Source organism: Zonotrichia leucophrys, chromosome 3 (assembly GCF_028769735.1).
Source record: "Zonotrichia leucophrys gambelii isolate GWCS_2022_RI chromosome 3, RI_Zleu_2.0, whole genome shotgun sequence".
In the NCBI taxonomy this organism is placed as follows: domain Eukaryota; kingdom Metazoa; phylum Chordata; class Aves; order Passeriformes; family Passerellidae; genus Zonotrichia; species Zonotrichia leucophrys.
The window spans coordinates 70,529,123-70,548,999 of record NC_088172.1 but is presented as its reverse complement, the minus strand read 5'-3'; the positions used below and the strand labels follow the sequence as shown (position 1 = coordinate 70,548,999).

Here is a 19,877-nt window from a genome sequence, read left to right as displayed (position 1 = left end):
TTGTGTCCTACATTAAGATTGCATGTCTTTTAGATCCTTTGTAAAATCGAATTTTTGTTTAGGGTGTTTAACTGAATGACTGCTAAATTTTTGTTGTTTCTGTTGGTTCAGGTGAGCACTCCAGTGGTTACGTCAGCCACACAAGAAAAACAGAAGGACAGTGATCAGTTTGAATGGGTTACCATTGAACAATCAGGGGAATTGGTGTATGAAGCACCAGAAACAATTGCTGCAGAGCCTCCACCGATCAAGTCCACAGTCCAGACTATGTCTCCCATACCTGCACATTCTCTGGCTGCCTTTGGTTTATTTCTCCGTCTCCCGGGCTATGCTGAGGTGCTGCTAAAAGAACGGAAACATGCTCAGTGTCTGTTGAGATTGGTGTTGGGAGTTACAGATGATGGTGAAGGAAGTATGTGCTGTAATTATTACCTTTCTTTGTAGACCACAGATAGATCATTTTACTTTAATTTATTTGCACTGTATTTCTTTTATCAGGAAGTTAGCATTGGTTTGTGCAGAAGCATGTTGCAGGCATCTTTGATTAACTGTTGTCTCTAATAAATTCTCTCTGGCAAAATTTTCTCACAATCATCAGTATTCAAGTGTTCTCATCTCATGTCAGAGTAATTGTAAAATAAGCACTGATAAAATCTACAATGACATTGTCAAGATAACTGCATTCAGACAGAATGTTCTAAGTTGCTGGAAATGCTCAACTAATTGTGCAAACATCCTATAATTCTGCAACCAAATGTAGAATAATGTGGATAAGAGCAAAGCTACAACAAATGTAGAGTAAACCATTGAATAATGTTTTAGAAAAGGAGAGTAAGATATAAAGATTTTGGTGATTAAACTGTCTAAACAGAAGCTCTGCCTTGATGGTGTGAGTTCACAGGGAGAAATGGGATGTTCTTCAAAGAATAAACACACAAGCCAGGAGAAAAATTTCTTGTCAGTGTCTTTGCACATGAGCCTGGAATTCTGCATGTAGTTACAATATTTGTGTTTCTTACTGTTTTGAAAAACTGCAAGTGTGTCTGAAATATGTTTTCATACATTGAAGGCATTTGCTTTCACTGGGTGTTGTGTAGTGGTGCACTTGAGCAGTGTCAGGTTTACAGCTGAACTTGATGATCTCAGGGGTCTTTTCCAACCTGCATAATTCTGTGATTATGACTTTGATGAGTGCTGGTTTTTCTAGGCTGCAATCATCAGAAGTAAGTCTCTATTTAGCACTCTAAATAGGGTGGTAGAGTGGTGCAACATGGACCTTGTAAGACCAGCTGGAAAACCAAGCATCTCATTTGCTCTCCCTTCTGCTTGTCTTTTTATTTCACTAATATTTAGGTGCAGGACAGTAGATGAGAATAAACTGGGCAATAAAAATTCAATCTAGCTGTTTACACTCACCTAATCTGAGTGGTAAATAACTGAAGAACTGTATGCAGTTCCTAGAGCAGTCTCAGTGCCTTGCTACTGCAGGCAATTTTGATATCTTTTCTTTTTTTTTTAATAAAGAGACATTTAGAATTTGGGTTGCTTTCTTTTTTTGTAGCAGTGTAGGTGTGTGTGCAGCCACTACTGCCATTGGAATACCATTCCAGAACATAATTTTCTTCGTGGATAGGGGTTGCTTTAATTTTCTGCCTACGTTTATTCGTATGCAGTTAGTGGCCAGCAGCTCTTCTTTCTCCAGTGCATTTGTTGACAGGAATTACATTCCCTTGTAGCCTTAGTTTTAGCTGGACTAAACAGCCAATTTCTCTTTTCCCTTAGCCAAACATCTGAATTCAACTCTACAAAATGTGGATTCAGTTGTACACGGTAATCCACATTAGTTTTCTGTATCAACTATTAATAAACTTCCTTTTTTGTTTGAAATGCAGCTTTTCACACATGTAGAATCTCATTACTTTCTTGCATAATATGAAGAGCTGCAATTATAAATCTATGGCTTATAGATTGCAGTTGTCTGCAAAGATAAACAATGTGCAAATGTTTTGATTTTCTCTTTTTTCATTTGGCTGTGCCTGCAGTTATGGAATTCTATCAGATAGGCTTATTTTCCAGAAGTTTTTGATTTTATGTATGAAGACCCCGGTCAGATGACATTTTGATTCCTTCTTATTACTGTCTTTGCAAAGAGTATCAGACACATGTGAATTTATGCATGTGTATGTGTGTAGACACATGTACACACAAATATGGACATTTGTTTAAATCTCTGGATGATGACACAGCTGATAAACTCTTAAAGAGGGAGAAAATAAAATATTTAAAATAGGAAGCAAACTTGTGGACAGAGTTGGCTATTTTAAAGTATTTTCACTGTTCGAAGCATCTCCAGTTGTCAGTTGTCTCTATATATAAGCACTGGGGAAGGAATGTGAAATGTATTGTTAAGTACAAGAAAAAAATTGAGACAATTTCCCATATCTCAGTGTATTGCATTAGTAGGTTGCTCCATTATTTGAAATGTGGCTTTTAAAAGAAAACTTTTGCTCATAATGCAAAGGGGTTAAAAATTTTAAGGAATTGTAGTACAAAATTCATACATGCAACTCATCTAATTAGAATTATGTTAGTATTTCACCATGGGTTCAATTTCAGTAGCAACTTGGTTTGTGTCAGTGCATTAATTCATACTTTGGGCACATGAATACAGAAGAGAATCCTACGTATAATAAACTACTGCTGCTTGTCAGCTGAGCTGCTGTTAGCTGCTCACATGCATTCTTTATCTTGCTGTATTTGCTAGGATTAAAAATATATATGTATTTTAAAAAATTAGTCCAAACCAGTTTTCTCCCTGGAAATGGCCAATCAAATTTTTAAAATTTGATGCTTTTCCAAATCTATGAGTAAAATAAAGAAACATTCTTTCTTCTACACTCTCGAATACTTTTGAATACTCAATCTTCTGGTGGTTTTGAATACTCAATCTTCTGGTTCTGAATTTTTTCTTGGAAGGCAAACATAGTAATGGATAGCTTTACTGTATGTGAATGCTTGAGTCCTTAGTAGATTTCTGTATGTTCATAAACTATTGCAGAGATTAATAGGCTTTATTGAGCTATTGAAAGAAAACGTGGGTTTGATGTTTTCCTTCTCCAACCTAGGTCACATCCTGCAGTCCCCTTCAGCGAACGTGCTGCCGACGCTGCCGTTCCATGTGTTGCGCAGCCTGTTCAGCAGCACCCCGCTGACCACCGATGACGGAGTGCTGCTCCGGAGGATGGCGCTGGAGATCGGCGCCATCCATCTCATCCTGGCTTGTCTCTCTGCCCTGAGCCACCACGCACCTCGAGTGCCCAACTCCAGTCCCAACCAGGCAGAGGTAAGCTTAGCAGCACAGCAGGTACCAGCCGCAAGTACTAAGAGTTTTAATTAAAAAAAGAAAATCATCTCATCGCTTTCATTGTAGCCTCGTTTTTGCGGACTTTAAAAATAATTGTGAAGTACTTGATTAGGTAATTGTCCCTGCATGTTGCAAACAAACATAGTAATCATAAAAGTAGAGAAAGAAGGCTTGTCTTGAGGCATTAAGGTGTAATCAGTTTCTTTCACAAGACCTTATTTTTCAGGGCAGGAAAGGCATAATGGTCAATGGATGGTGGTTCCTTAATACCCATTAGATAGTATGACCTCATTACCTTGTTCAGCATTCATCATCTTGTCACAGACACATTTTATGAAAAATCCTTTTGCTAGATTTTTTTTTCCTGAGAAGAAAAAAGCTGAGAGGCCTCAGGAACAAAATGTAAGCAATAATTGTCTGCTGCTGTGGAATGCAACAGGTGCATCTTTGATTGGTCTCATGTGGTTGTTTTTAATTAATGGCCAGTCAAATTCCAGCTGTCTCGGACTGTCTGGTCAGTCACAAGATTTTATTTCCATTCCTTTCCTTTCAAGCCTTCTGATGAAATCTTTTCTTCTATTCTTTTAGTATAGTTTTAATATAATATATACTTCATAAAATAATAAATCAGCCTTCTGAAACATGGAGTCAAGATTCTTGTCTCTTCCCTCATCCTGGGACCCCTGTGAACACCACCACAATCATCTAAACTCGTGGTTACAAATTATTACCTTTCAAATGCTTCACAAATATAAATGAGTTGTGAAAATTAATTAAATAATGCAGTGATTTTTGTTACAATCTTTGTACTGACATTTAAATGAGATCTAAAGACAAAATTTTTCCATCATATTCAAGATCACAAATTAATCTCCAAAATTTGACTTTTTTCAAGGCATTTCCCATGTTATTCCACCCTCTATTCAGAATATGTATATTCTGATTTTAGGACTGTAAGTTACCATTTCTGCATTATGTACCAATTGTCTGTAAAAGTATTAAAAAAAACCCACATTAATGACTTCCCCTCTTTAGCATTGTTTTGGTAGAGGCTTGCATGAAACAGTCCCTGGTGGTTGAATCTGGATTAGTACTTGCAAAATATAGAGCTGTCCATATTTTAGCAGATCTGATACTGATGAAGGGTTCAGCAAGCAAGAGATGAAGCTGTGCCTGAGAATAATTCACCTTAATGGCTAATCAAATTTAAGGGGAAGCTGAGAGATTCTACTTCTAATGGGGTGTCAGGCTGCTGACACATTAACACCTTAGCATTTTTGCATGTTTGGAGGGAAAGGGCAACCATTAATTCTTACTTCTGCTTCAGTGCTACCATGACCCTTTAAATAGCTTGCTTTCTCATAATTCATATCTATCAAGTGATAGATGGTTACTTGAAACTAGGGATCCATCAGGCCTGCGCTGAGGCTTGTATTTCTGGGGCCAGGCTCTCCCTTAAGTGCTTTAATTCAGTGCTCATGACAGTCCTCTTGAGTGTTAAAGGCACAACATGTTCATGAGTAATGTCCATGTGAAAATAACCACACAGCTGTTTCATCACCAAGACACATTGCATTCCCAGTGTAAAAGATTATCCAAGACTACTGCCAGTATGATACTTCACAGGTGATAATTTCTTTTACCATTGCAGTCTGTTCATATATCATTTCTTTTCTTTCATACACAATCTTTAATAAAGTCACTGAAGAAGAAGTGAACAGAAAAAGAAACTTTTTGGAGCCATAAAACAAATGCTGCATGATATGGTTATTTGTGACCAAGGAATGAAAGTAGCAAGTCACTTGTTTAGGATGCTAAATATGCAAATAGGAAAACATCAGTTAAAAATTGCTTATCAGAGTTTTTCTGTATCCTTTTCACCAATGACCTGCTAACATTAAAAAATTATTATAAATACTTCCACGCTACTTCATGAGGGTAAGCATTGTAATATTGGAGTTATGTTACTAAAATCACTGAGGCAGACCATTGGTCAAAGCTGTTTTAGCTGTTACCAAGCACTGTTGGAAAAATGTGCTCTTAGAAAATTTTAAGGAAGACTGACTTCCTTGCTCTTACTTAGGGAGGAGGTAATTTGTATTTTAGTGACACGGAGATCATGTGTCAGAGCTATATGTGTAACTTACTCCTCTTGTTTTGGAGCATTTATTCAAAATCTGTAGATACTTGAACATCTTAACATTTCTGTTCTGTTCTCTTGATAACATTTCCACTCCCATCCCCTTCATCTCATTGTGTTATTAGGCTTGATTAAGTTCTAAACTGCAATAATTACAGAGCTGTGATGTTTAGAATGATATTGATTAAGTAGCATTCTAATACTTCTCATCATTTAAGCAGTGGTAGTATCTTCAAAGAGAATAATAAAGGGCTTACAGTACTGGTCAAATGGAAGAACTACTTTCAACAGTTTACTGCTGACCTTTACCAGAGCTCCATATGTGTGGCAGTCTTTCCTATGGAAAGCTTTGATTTTCACTGGATCCTGATGATATCTTTAGAAAGTTAATAAACTGGGATTACATTCTTTTGCATAGCAAAGGCTTTTTAAAGATAGCATGACTAAGATTAAATCATTAAATAATTGTGATTTTTTTTTTTTTTCACTTTAGCCGCAGGTGTCAAGTACACACAATACTGCATCAACAGAAGAGCAGCAGTTGTACTGGGCTAAGGGTACAGGATTTGGAACAGGCTCTACAGCTTCAGGATGGGATGTTGAACAAGCCTTGACTAAGCAAAGACTAGAAGAAGAGCATGTGACCTGCCTTCTACAGGTGTGTGATTATAAATTATGATTAATGAGATGCACTTAAAGCATGGATAATAAAACTGGAGTTTTTTCAGTCACAGATTAGAGTAATTACAATATTTTGGGCAAAAATTATTTGCAAACAACTGTCTTATTGGAAAATTACATAGATCATATTTTGAGCAAGGCTGTTTTCAGATGTCACTAGGCTGCTGCATAGAAGACCTGGGTATGAGTTCTGAAGAGAAAGTGGATGAGGAGGTGTTCCAGTGCTTTCATCTTGAGCTGTCACACACCTCTGTCAAGAGCACTGCACACAGTCAAAACTAAAGACTGTCCATTGAAGGAGAAGGATATGGCAGTAGGCATTTTGTTTCGTGTGCCAGACAGTGTTACCTATATAATTTCTTGCATACTTGTCACTCTACTTTAAGGAAGTGCTCATAGTTGATATTGGTGTCCATGAATGGGTTATGCCAATATAACAAAATCTCACTCATACCTATTAGGAAATCTTGAGTATGTCAATTACATGACAAAAGTAGCTCTTCAATAAACATCTAGATTTTAGTAAAATTCTGATGTCTTCTAATACCTAAGGAGAAGATGATCGTGCATAATCAGGCTTTTCAGTCCATTATGAAATCCAACCAATCCCTGTTATCTTGGATATGTAGGGAATATGAGATTGTATCTAGTCATCATAAGTTTAATTCAGTTGAAAAGCATTAGCTAACCTGCTGGGCTTAGAGCACGAAGGAGTTGAAACTTTGAAAATGCCTACACCCTGACAAAGATACCATTTTGATGATCAGTTGTTTTAGACACTATAGATTACTTGGCACAATCATCATATCCCTTGTAAAAGTACAAGTAAAATCTGAAAACATTTTTCTATGCAAGAAAGAGGAGAATTGCTGTAATTGCTGTCCAGCATAGCTTCCACGCAGTACTCTGTATTCTGCTAGGGGGAGTTTCACTATCAATGTGATAAGTCATGAAGTAAGGAGGCATTTGCTGAGGGCACCCAGCAGGTGAAGGAAGTAGCATTTTTGCTGAACATGTCAGTCAGTTGTACAGCAGACTTTCCTTAGTCCCTGCTCTAGAAAGGTTTAGAGAAATTCTTTTGTACAGAGTGATAATGAGATGCTGCAGCAAAATACCATGGGTAAGGGGGTTAAAACAAAGAGGGTGAATGAAAGAAGAGAGGCTGAAAAGGTGAATAGAGTCCCGGGACTTCAAGCTATACAGCCTGTCAAGCCTCAAAGTTACTTAGTTTGAGAGTACAGCTGCACAATCAGAGCCATGGTAACACTTAAATCTACAGCATCCAGTAAGGGCCTGTGAACTCAGCCACAGCTACCCTTGGGGCAGGCAGGTGTGCAGTCAAGAGGTGCCTTCCCACCACTGCCAAGGGGAAGGCTGCTCTTTGTTTACTCAGGTAAGAGCTGTGCTCATGAGTAGTTGTTCCTCCAGGTAACTGTTGTGCTCACCATAACTTACTGTTCCACCTGTAAACCACGAACTCCCATCCCAAAGGAAGTTACAAAAATACCTGAAGCATTTGCAGTTGAAAAAAAGAAAAGTCCTACTGCTAGATGGTGTACTTGGTGTTCTAAAGTGAAAGGGACTGGTCAGCTGCAGGTCTCAGTGGTCTGAGCTGGCAAACTCTTGCTTTGAGGAACTTCAGCAGGTTTGTCAAAATTCATATTAGTTGATCTCCTAAAATAATTCTGAATTATAACAGTTACTTAATTTTATCATTAGCCAAAGTTTGAATAATCTAATAACTGTATAGAAATTCTTCTAAAACCTCTTTGGGCCTGCTGAAATAAATACCAGAACTGAATTTGCAAAACAGTTAATGAAGTGTTAGGGCATGTATCTTAAGGAAAGTCCGAGTTCTTTTGACTGAAATAAATCAGTTTTGCATAAATACTTTGGTGTATTTCAGGTTCTTGCCAGTTACATAAATCCTGCAGGGAGTACATCAAACGAAGAGACTCAAACGAGCCATGAGGGGAGAGGCCAAAACAGCAGCGCTCTTCCCTCCATCCTCCTGGAGCTGCTCAGCCAGTCCTGCCTCATCCCAGCCATGTCCTCGTACCTCCGCAACGACTCAGGTAACCTGTCCCTGCCTCCTTCCCAACCACAGCTGCCTTACTTCTGCCTGATCAGCTTTTGCAGAAGCAGCAGGTGGTTCTTGTTTCAGTACGCTTGCCAGTTCAGAGTTTTACTAATGGAACGTTCACTTCAGCCTTAGAAAACAAAATAAAACAGAATCATCAGACAGAATGCTGTTGAAATGCTCACATTTGTTTTGATATCCCTTTAAATTTGAAGTTCAGTTCTTCAGCTGTTAAAACTATCAGGAAAATTGTGTTTTCTTCTGAAAAGTTTGCATGTTAGTTCTTCTACAGAAGATACACAGTGGAAAGGAGTACTTCATACAACACCACGAAATGTAGTGTGGAGAAAAATGTCAATTTTAAAGAAAATTGAGCAAATGCATACCTGAATTTGGTAAATGTTGCACATAGGGCAATTCTACTTCAATCAAAGCTTTTTTCCTTTATTTAGGAAGTGCAAAAATAAGCCTCTTGTCAGAACTGTAGAACATTTAAAATATATGAGAACAATTAAATTGTTGAGCTTTTTAAAGCAAAAGCAAATAAGTTCTATGAGTTCATCAAATTTCTGCTTATAATTTTAAAACCAAGATGCTCTGAGAGTTTTCATCTGATATGTTGTTCCTAGCTGGGGAAACCATTTCAATTTTACAAGGTAGTGTGAAGCAGTATGAATTAAGCAAGTGCCTGTGCGGAACTAATGACAAAATCAGCAGACTGGGTTTGTGATTTATGTTCTGTCTCACTAGATGACAGGCTTTAGTATGGAGATGAGCCTTAGGTTGGATTTTTATTAAGTTACTTTTTTTATAAAGATGGATTTAATCCTTAAGTATCTGGAGGAGTTGTTGCAAATGTGAGTAATTTGGTTTTGGAGCTTATTTTGCCTGCCCTATTTTTGGAGCAACTGATTAATGTCTTTGTCATATTACTGCAGTTCTTTGGGATGCCAGTTGGAGGGTGTGGTGATGTGAATTCATGGAACAATGTTATAGCTCCTTGAATTACAGCATACATTTTATGTTAGAAGTTAAAGGCATCTTAATCCCTATCTTAAGTATTTGCAAAGCTACTTAGAACTAGAACAAGAATGTGGCTCTTTAAATTTGTACTAACTAGGGCATTGCATAATCTTGTGTGATGGAATGGAGCTAGTTCAGAAGTCTGCTGGGGTCTTACAGTGAAAATGAAAATATGAAGATCTGTCGCTTGCTAGTCTGCAGATTGACACCTCACCCTAATTTTGTAATGAATTTGTTGGTTCTGTTTGGCACATACTGCAGTGAGGAAAATGAGCTAATGATAGACCAAGCTTGTTATTGCAGTTGAAAATACAATGTAAAACGATCAAGGAAATGATAAAGTAAAAGAATAAAGTATTCTTTCTAGCAGATACTCATAAATTCTTCTTTGTTGAGGAAAATGAAGAGTCATTGAAAGGCCTGGCAAAAATGCCATGTTATCTAAAGGATGAAGCAGCTGATCCTGAGTTACAGATGAATCACAGCTGCTGAAATTGCTATTTCCTGTTTTCAATAGAAGAATGTATCTGTCTGTGTAAGTCACCTTTAACTGGGAGAGAACAGTCAGATACTGATAGAATAGATGAGATATGTGGCTGGTGGCGAGAAGTTCAGACTAGTTTGGCTTTCGTGAGCCATTTGTTTTCTCATCCTACAAAAAGGAGGCAAAGTTTTGGTGAAACACTTATTTTAGGTATGTCTTCCATTGCTGAGGTACTGTTGTTTGTGGTTGGCAGGTAGTGTTGAAATGCCTGTGCATTAACAATTAGGAAAGAGTGAGCAATATAGCAGTTAAACTGTATTAAAGCAAAGCAAAACTTTGCTTTTCAGAGAAAAAAATGAAAGCTACCCTTCCATTTACAAGTTCACGAAGAATGGGGTTCTTTCTGTTGAAGTTTAGAATTGTGAAATCTAAAAGGTTGTTATCCTTTGATTGATCAAAGCAATATGAATGTTTCCTGCTGTATTTGTTCAAAAGTCTGTAAAACACTATAATTAACAATGCTCTCCTGGATTTGCAGGCTTGCAACAGTCAGGCTCGTCTTTGGAAGCACAGTAGGATAGCAGTATGAAAGGGAAATGTGCAAAAAGGATGACTTCTGGAAAAATGTCTTCTTTTTGTCGATTTGTGAGCCAGATGCATTTAGTTGGGAAGGAACCCCTGAAAACAGTTTGTCTTAGTGATAACAAGGCATAATTCCAGTGCAGTAATTACTGTTGAGTTGAAAGGCAGACAGATAATTTTCACATTAATGAGTGCAAGTTGCACGTGATGCTGGGGCTTTCAGTGTCACTGACACTGAGTGTCAGCAGACATAGCTAACACAAGAGATGCAGGTTGAGAAGCTCTGAAGCTGTGACAGGTTCTGATACAATGCTTGTGGGACTGAAAAATTCCCTTAATGCACTTATGATTCAAACATTTCAAATAAGGAGATGACTTTTTTATTATTACTACTATTTTTATTTTCTTTTTTAGAATCTTGAATTAATTGAATGCAATTTAGTAGAACAGATTTGAGTTTTTCCTGATAGAGCTTTATCTAATTTCAAACTTATCTTGAATACCTGTGTCTTCTCTAGCAAGGCTGAACAGGAGTCTAGAGAGAATAGGAAAGGGAACAGCATTGGTAGTAATGTGCATGTATATGGCATTCTGATTTTCAGACTGGTGCAACTTCTGTTGTCAAAATATACTTCTGTGTGGAATAAGCAGGTAGCTGCATTCTTCCTGTAGCATGCTGGTCTGAGGAATTAGGGCATTGCATATGGAATGCTAACAGAATGTTCCTGGCTTCTGGCACCTGAGTGGGAACAACCTGTGCCCAGCACAGTGATGACAGAAATTAGTGATTTTCAGCAGCCCTGTAACTTTCTCAGATTTGAGTGGGTACTGGTGGGACCAGATGAAGGTTACCCTTATGCTGAAGGTATTCTGCCAGATTTTAGGTTTTGTTGTAATTATTGGAATAATAGTGATCTTCACATATTATATGTATCTACCATACACATAAAATTAAGGGGGGGGGTAAATTTTGACATGAAAATATGTGCAATGAAGCTGCAGGCATTCTTTTTTCTTTCATTGCACAGTAGGCTGGTAACTCTGTGGTAATATAAGACAATAAGTATTTTGGTATTGATGTGAATTTTGTATTTTTTTACACATGTTCAGTTAGCTACAGGTCTGGCACATCCATCTTGCAAAGCTCTTTTGGCAGATTGGCCTGTGTCACAGTTGTAAATCTATCTAGGATTTTTGTTGCTAAGTTTATTTTGGCATCCTGCTTAATTTGCCCAAGACATACATGGACTAGATTGTTATCTATATAGTTCTTGATAAAAGGAATATTGATCAGGCAAGCAGTGCTCACATAACATAAAATCTTTTAGAAACCTCACCTTGAACCAGATTAGTGCAAACCAGATTGCTCAGATATGTTCTGCAGTTTCATCTGCATCAAAGTGAGGTGATTGTGAAGTCCTTGTAAATTATGACCATTTTAATTTATTTCTATAATTGCTTGTTTCTTGTAGAGAAGGAAGGTTTATCTGTCCTTGAAGAACTTGCCTTAGTATGCAAGATCGCTCTCATCACAAGGGGCAATAGCTGCTGTAATCCTCACCATTTCTTGATAATTTTTTGGTGTTTGTTTTGTGTCTTGTGATGGCATTACTGTGGTTTTTATTATCTTTCATTCCGTGAATGAGGTTTATTTCTGCAACATGTGAGATTTTTTTATTAAACCTATGTTAATTAATAAGACTTAACTCATATTTATATTTGTGAAATTGATGTAGTTTTTAACTTTTGTATCATGAAACATCTAGCATGTATTCATTACCATGCATATATGCATATTTCACACTAAAAACTATAATGTAAAACTTTTTCACTATTGTCTTGTATACAGCATGTTTAATTTGAAAGATTTTAGGGACTCTTTGAAATATGTGAGCACTTCTCTTCTTGAACAAAATGCTCAGCAATAAAATTTGCACTGTACAACAAGAGGTTCCCAGAAAATGTGTGACCATACGTGACTGTCTTGGAGGTCTTTGCTAATATAAGTAAGAGTTATTTGACTGATAGGTTTAGGGAAACTAATACAAGATAGTATTTGCAAGTGGGAGAGAAGAAAGCAGTATTTACAACAGTCTTTGTAGCTAACAAGATTTACAGAGACAAGACAGTGCAAAGGAATTATGAAACAGAAGGAAAATGAAGTGACTTTTAGAACAGGGCAAGGACTGTCTATTTTTTAATAGGCTTGAACAGTAAGAAGGCGAGTGAAGTTGGGATTTGTCTATACCACAATATTAGGTAGTCTCTTAATGGTAATGTCCTTAGACTAGCAAGGCCTGAGATGACTTAGACTTGTTTAAAGCCAAATATCAGGAGAGGTTTGTTACCACCTTTGCCTTGGAAAACACACCTCATAGCGAGTTGCAGAATTCTGCATGAACTCTCCTTGTTTGAATTTCCAGGCTTACAGGAAACAGATAATACTGTAGTTATAGCTGGGGTTTGCTTACGTGCTCCTTTCTTAGGCACCTTTCCTTCTTTGGTGGACAAAATGCCGTGTGATGTGGACAGCATAGCTTGTAGTGTTATATGAGCTTATTCTTCCCTGGGTTTGACTGCTGAGAAGAGGTGATGCATTTCTGTTAGAGGGCTTTGCTAAAATGATTGTCTTTACTGACCAAAGTGTCCCACTTGATGAGAGTCCAGTATTTGCTTTTTATGCACTTTTCATAGTTTACCAAATACTACCACATCATGGACTTGTGGATTCATTAATGTTGTGCTGCTTTATCCTGCTGCCAAACACCTCAATGTGAACTTTGTCTAATCAGTAGTGTGGACAAATCTGTTGAATGTGAATGTGCTGCATTCTTTTTTCTGCCTCTTTTGATGTACCTTTCTTAGTTGAATCATTGAAGTCATACTGTTCAGGCCTCAGACGATGAGCAACGCTAACTGGTCTGCTGAAGATAGAGTATTTCTTTTCTAGCAATCACACTTATTCTCAAGGCATTGCATGGTGCTATTTTACTTTCTGTCAAGTTATCCAGTCCCACTGAACTGAGTATGTTGGGTACTCTGAGGCAGGTACACTGAGCTCTTGATTCATCCATCACTGAAGGTGTGACGGTACTGCTGCAGTGCAAATGTTGAATCATCGTGCAACTCTGCTTTTCCCTAGACTGTTGTTATTAAGATATTTTTTTGTTGGTGAAATTCTTAAGCATATATTGGATTAAATGTATAAGTACCAAAGCTGTTTATTAGAGCTCATTTAACTAAAGTTGGACTTAGGTCCACATGAGTACAGCCTGCAGGTATTGGCTGTTAAGAAAGGACATCAGATTGCTGTTTTAAAACAAAATGTAACTTGTATGCTGAGGCAATCTAATGATGATGTTACCCTGTGACTTCTCTCTAAGGACCAAAGCCTTTGCTATAAATGAAATCAGAAGTGCAGTGGCAGTTTAGATAGACAGCATGTAATTACTGAAATTAAAAATTCTCCTAGCCTTCATTGTTGTTAATGAGCTCATTCACTGGTAAAAGAAATCATACTGACCCTTTGCCACATTTGGTTATAATCTTGGATTGGTTTTTGTCTGTTTTGCTGTTGAAGAGCTTACAAAAAAAAAGGTGCAGTATTTCACTGTAATGCTGTTGTACTAGTTGAATCACGATTTCGAGAAGAGAGCTAAGCACTGAGATGATACGAAATAAAACTGTTTCTTTATTTCACAGAATTGACAAGTTTTAAATAACTTCAGGATCAAAATAAACAGCAGTAATTTCTACCTGAATTTCACTGTTCAGGTTCTTGTAATATTTCATTTCAGAGATCCATCTCAAATATCCTGGTATTATGAGATTAAATGCAATAATATCCTTAAGTATGTAGATATAAGAAGTACATTGAAAAAATAATAATGGTAATATCTGTTCTGTAGTCTTAAATAAACATTAGTAACCTGCATAATTCCTCTAGAATGTAGCTTAGTTTTACAGAATGCTTTGGTGTTTCATATACTGAAAATAAGTATACATTTAATAGAGACTTGCTGAAGACTGTGGCTGGTGATTAAATTTTCTTGTCTGCATGTGCTTCCTTCCAGTGCAGCCTCAGCCCTGTTTGTCATTTCTTCTAGCTGAGCAAGTATTGACTCAGAGTTGCAAAACCAGAATATACCATCTTCCACCTCATTTGGCCATAAGTCAGTGTTACAGTGTGCAACTGACTGAAATATTGTTGCCAAATTCATTCTCTTTTAGGTCCCTGACCTTTTTCTGTGCATGTACTGGTTTCTAAGTTCCTTCTAAAGGCTCAGTTAGTTTAGCAGTTACCAAATTCTATACACTAACAAGCTATCACCTATATAAGGGATATATTTCTTCACATGTCATTTTATGGAGGGACTGGATGTAGTTTTGTAGCCTAGAAAAAATTGAGCTGATATTCAGAAATGCAGCTGCTCTGTTGTTCCTCTGTGGCACAGGTAAGAGTAAGAAAAGTGTTTATTAAAATCAGTTTCTTTTTACTTTTTTCATATTATTCATTTAATGAATTTTTAATCTTAAGCTCTCAAAAGTAATTTCCATTATAAGGTACATGTGAGATACATTCATGTATACAAAAATTTCTATGGTCTGAGGCTATCTGCAGCTCTGGATCTAGTTTAAAGGCATATGTAGCTTTAACTGAATATGTGGAATTAGTTTCTAATTCCACATTCTACTAATTTCAGTAGCCAAATGGGATGTTCTGTGAAGTATGCTTAAGAGTTGCAATTCTGGGCCTCAATCATACACAATGCAAAAAGGGAAAATTTCTTCAGAACTTGGTCCAGAAAGAGAGAGTACAGTCCTCTGGACAGAGATTAATTAAACCTGTTTTCCATGCCACACTGTGAATCCTTGCATGATACGTTTTACTTGAAAATAAGCATCAGGGTGAAAACATGAGAACTGTATGTGACTTCTTTTAAACACCTTCTGAAAATGATGCTATAGAAAATGTCATTTAAGATTTTTTTTTCATTTGGAGAATATGTATTAGTGTGTCATTGGAATTATTAATATGTCTTAAAAGAAGTACTAAAATTATTATTTTTTTCACACCACTTTAAAGTATTTTTAATTAGAAAAGCACATTATCAGTATAGCATGATGATTTCAAATACAGATTTAGTAAAGGCAAGAAAAATCTAACCTTTTTCAGCTTTCCACAAGACTGACAAAAATGCTGCAGAATATAGTCAATAGTTAAAATTTTATTTATAGTATTACAACTTCTAGTATAACAGCGTTCCTGTTTCCACACTTACTATACATTAGTGTGAGTTATAAGCCTAAATGATGGTGGCCTAAAAATAAAAAACTCTTTTGCCTGTTTTCTGGTCTCAGCTATGAAGAGACATACTGCACAAAACCATAGAAAGCATGAGACTTGCTTATAGTTGCTCATAGATTTAGTTTATCTCTTTCTATGTTCTGGTTATTTTCAGTGTTTGGCTACATTTCTGTCTTGCATGTTTGCTGGCAATAAAACAGTGCCATCTCTGATCCTGCTGTTCAGATTTCATCTGTTACCAACGAAGTGTTGTATTTGGTCTGCCTCCATTTACGTAATTTAGCACCCTAGCTGGGCTCATAGGTACACTTTGCAGTCATTGATGCAGCACCCTTAGCCAGACACTTCACTCTGGAATGTTTTTGATGCTCTTTTCAGAGAGTGGTGGGCTTTTTTGCTTTAAATTTAGAAATCATCCTTACCATTGCAGGTCTTTGCACTTTGTGCTGTGCAATTGATTTTCAAAAATGTCATCAAAGTGTAGTGTAGATGTACACAAAAACAATAACAAATAAATTGAGCACAGTTCCAATAATCCCAAGCAGTGCTAAAATAGATTCTTCTTTTTCCTCTTTCTCCTCTTGCCTTTTTACATCTTCTAGTGTTGTGATGGCAGAGGTCCCCATTTTTCCTGCAAATACCTTCACCAGTATTCTGGCAGCTAGCTAGAAAAAAGAAAGCAAATGGTAAATCTGGTCTGACAAACATGCAAGATTTGGTCTTTTTAAAAACAATTCTGTAGTTGTTCACACAGCATTTCTTAATGCTGTGTTTATTGAGTTGTATTTGTCTTTTGTTTTCTTTCTGTATGAACATGTCTGTGTTAAAAATAAATATTCTGTAGGTACAGATTTGATATGAATGAAAAATAACTTGGTGCTTCAAGCCAGTTAGTATGCCTTAATATAAAAGACATTTGAAATTTAATCTTAAGCCAGCTTATTTGTTTATAAAAGATGGTACTGGTGAAAGCAGGTATGTGAGCACTGTCAAATACTCTGAAATGCCTGGGGAGGTTATATGCAATTTTAGCTTTTCTTAAATATTTAACCGCCATGTAAAAAAAACAGTTGAAAATATTCATGCCTGCTATTTTCAAACATGGAAAATATGCCTCCTTAATACAGTATCACAGTTGTTTTTCACCAGGGAGCCTCAAGCAAGCAATTGCAAGTGAGATCTTAGCCTTTTTCATGTTTAACAGATCAGCTTTTGGACATCCATGCAACAGTAAACATTTATTAGAAAATGTCTGTCTCTTCAAATATAAAGGTGGTTGTTATGTATGCTGATCATTGCAGTATGCTACAGCATGGTTGGACTTTTATAGTAGCAACATTCTGTGCAGTGTGAGAATTTGAGTAGGTATTTCCAGATGCATGTATGATTTGTTATATTTTTTGGTTGCAGAAATGAGGTTGACAAGTCATTTCTATTACTTAGCTGCTCTTGTACTCTTAATTTGCAGTCAAATATCTTCTAGAAACGTATTCCCTGTAAAATTATGTTCATTGGTGGCTGGGATGTTCATCTTGTATGTAATATGCTATGCTGTTTTAGCTTTATTGATAGAAATTTGATGGGGATTTCTACTAGTTCAGATCACTTCAATTTACTGAAGATATACAATCATTTTATAGTGCAATAGCATCTTTCTCTCCTGGCAAACAGCTTTAATCATTGGAGATTAAGGTTTTTTTGCTATGAGTCTAATTAATGTCATCAGCTCAGAACATATCTTACAGAAAGGTTAAAAAAAAAGGTATTTCTTACCCTACATTGCATCAGGAATAAAATGTCATCAGACATGCTTCTTACTTGTCGATTCAGTGGCAAGCCGGGCTTTTATCTTCATGAAGGGGCTGCTCTCCTCTCTCAGACAGACCAGATAGGAGCACGTACAGTTTCTTGATGAAGAAGTTTATCGGTGAAGATAATAATGTTGCAGAATCTTCCCAATGACTGGTGTTTTTTCTCAGTAATCCACTAAAGCAAGTGTAGTCGAAAAAACAGTAAAGCTCTTTCTCATAACGATCCTCACTGTTGACTAATTCTCATTAACATTGAGGCTTTTTTTTCCTCAGCTGATGCAGAGCAACAAAATGCATGCTGTTCTGTTTTGTCTTAAAAAAAATACAAACAGCTCCTGGTTTTATTCAGTTATACTTAGTTATTTATTAAGACTTCAGAAACACCCAGCCTTTGATTTACTCTTTGTGGCAGCCGTCTGAAGAGGCTTTCTCACGTTGACATGCTGTAATTCCAAATGCAGCGGACTACGTGCAGTCACACTATGTGATTTTAGTCCAGCCTGAAAAAGGATGAAAAGAGGTCTGCTTTGCTGGCAGGAGTTGGAACGCTGTCACCCACCTGCATTCAGAGCCTCTGGAAAGAATTCCAAGGTATTCTTCGGAGCATTGCATAACTCAGCCAGGCAAATCTGAAGAGAGGAATGACAGTGGCTTTAGTTGCACACTGTGGTGAGCTGTGACATTGATTAAACATGCACTTGGCACTTGCTGAATAAAGAAGGAGCTACGAGCCACCCTTGCAGACAGTGAGTTGCATAACAATGTGCGATGGCTCTGCTGTTTCATCGGCAGGCCAGGCACATTTTAATTCTCTAGCCACGGAGAAAGTGCAAGTGCACGGTGTAAAGAGGAGCAGAGTTAACTGCTTGGGGTTTTCTGAGGAAGTGCTGCATGACAAATGGTGACATTAAGGCATTCAAGCTGAAACGGTGTTTCTGCCTTTTGTCTTTTTATGCTTTGTTTGACAGTCAATTGTTTCTATGGGAAATAAATGCTTTTCCTCTCTTATTCACCACCCAGAGAATGCAGGTTACCATGTAATTAATGAAAACACTTAAAAATAATCCTGCTCCGATTTCTTAGGAAGCATCAACATAATTTTTTTCCTGCTTCAATCAGAGGCAATTTTTTCCTGCCCAATTGGAAAGGGGGGAGAACTCTGTAAAGTCTTCTCCTCCCAGTCTCTCCAGACAAAAAAAAAGAAAAAACAACCCATGCAATTTTAATAGCCTCTGGAAGGAGCTGTATTTCAAATAATTTTATTCAGTCACTTTGATCTATGAAGGCTACCAATGCAATGTGTTTTCATTGGTGTAGTATAGATTCTTGCTGTGAATGCAGCTGTATTTTAAATATATCAGAAAACTTGTTTTGTGAAAAATACTTGCAATGCCAAGTAAATCAGAATTCAAATGCACAAAAATGTACTTTTGTGTATGTTTTTGAAAAATCAAAATGCAATTAATTAGATTGAGTTTGAACAATAGGAGTGTAACTGGAAAACCTTAATCATTTTCCAGAACAGCATATTTTAGGAGTTACAAGGCATTGTTTGAAATTTACTGCTGAAAAATCTTCTATAGAGAAAGCAGAAGACAGTAAAATCATTGTTTTGAACTCTTCCATTTTCAACTTAATTTACATTACATTTTTTTCTCATTATTTTTCCAAAATGTCTAAGTACATTTGTTAGTTTCTTAGTAACAAACAAAACTGCATATTTTGCATGTGCATTATTTTAATGGTAAATACCACATTTGAAAAAGTACTGTGGATTGTATGCACTTCTATGTGGTTTGTCCCAAAAGTTATGTTGCCTCAATAAAATTGTTTGATTCTAGAAGAATTAACTAAGTAGGTTAAATCTCTCTACTATAGGTTCCTTAAATATATATTTTCTAATATTTATATACTGTCTTTCCTTTCAAGCTCTTCCCTTTGTCTGAAAATGCTGCTTCATCTTCAGTTGTTCTTGAAATTGTTTTGTCTCTAGATCTTGAATGTATTTCTGTATTCATTTGGATCCATGGAGAGATACAAAGCTGGGGAATTTTCAAGCCGCTGTACTGTATTAACGCTCATATGCTCAAAATCAAACTCTCTCCCTTGTGAAAGAGAGAAATTGTGCAATGTGAATATTTTAATTAAAGATTAATGATACATTTGCAACTCCGCTGCAAGTAACCAGCTAATAACAATGTACCTACAGAGAGCAGCAAAAAAATCCTGCAACATTTCTTGGCCTGGTTATTGCCATGGTTGAGATCTCATCGTGGCCTGCTGTTTTTATATTTGTGCTGCAGCTGGCGCTTCAGTGTCTGCAGTGAAGCCTGGAAACAAACCTGTCTGGGCTGCCTTTGCACACAAGTGAGGGGCAGAGCTGCCTCCTGCCCAGCGTGATCCA

The 19,877-nt window shown here is 36.9% G+C and overlaps 1 protein-coding gene and 1 long non-coding RNA gene across 4 annotated transcripts in view; one reads left to right on the top strand and one right to left on the bottom strand.

The window, feature by feature from the left end:
* BIRC6 (baculoviral IAP repeat containing 6) overlaps nucleotides 1-19,877 on the top strand; it is a 175,687-nt gene that overhangs the window by 117,064 nt on the left and 38,746 nt on the right. For all 3 annotated transcript variants that reach the window (XM_064708739.1, XM_064708740.1, XM_064708738.1), the window contains exons 62-65: nucleotides 112-412; nucleotides 3,126-3,343; nucleotides 5,998-6,162; nucleotides 8,092-8,260. In XM_064708739.1, coding sequence (XP_064564809.1) covers nucleotides 112-412; nucleotides 3,126-3,343; nucleotides 5,998-6,162; nucleotides 8,092-8,260 — 853 coding nt within the window. The remainder of the gene's footprint in view (nucleotides 1-111; nucleotides 413-3,125; nucleotides 3,344-5,997; nucleotides 6,163-8,091; nucleotides 8,261-19,877) is intronic.
* LOC135445751 (uncharacterized) lies at nucleotides 14,028-18,344 on the bottom strand. The gene is made up of 2 exons (XR_010439591.1): nucleotides 17,436-18,344; nucleotides 14,028-16,327 (listed from the first exon to the last, which is right to left on the bottom strand). It is a non-coding gene; the product is annotated as an uncharacterized LOC135445751 (long non-coding RNA).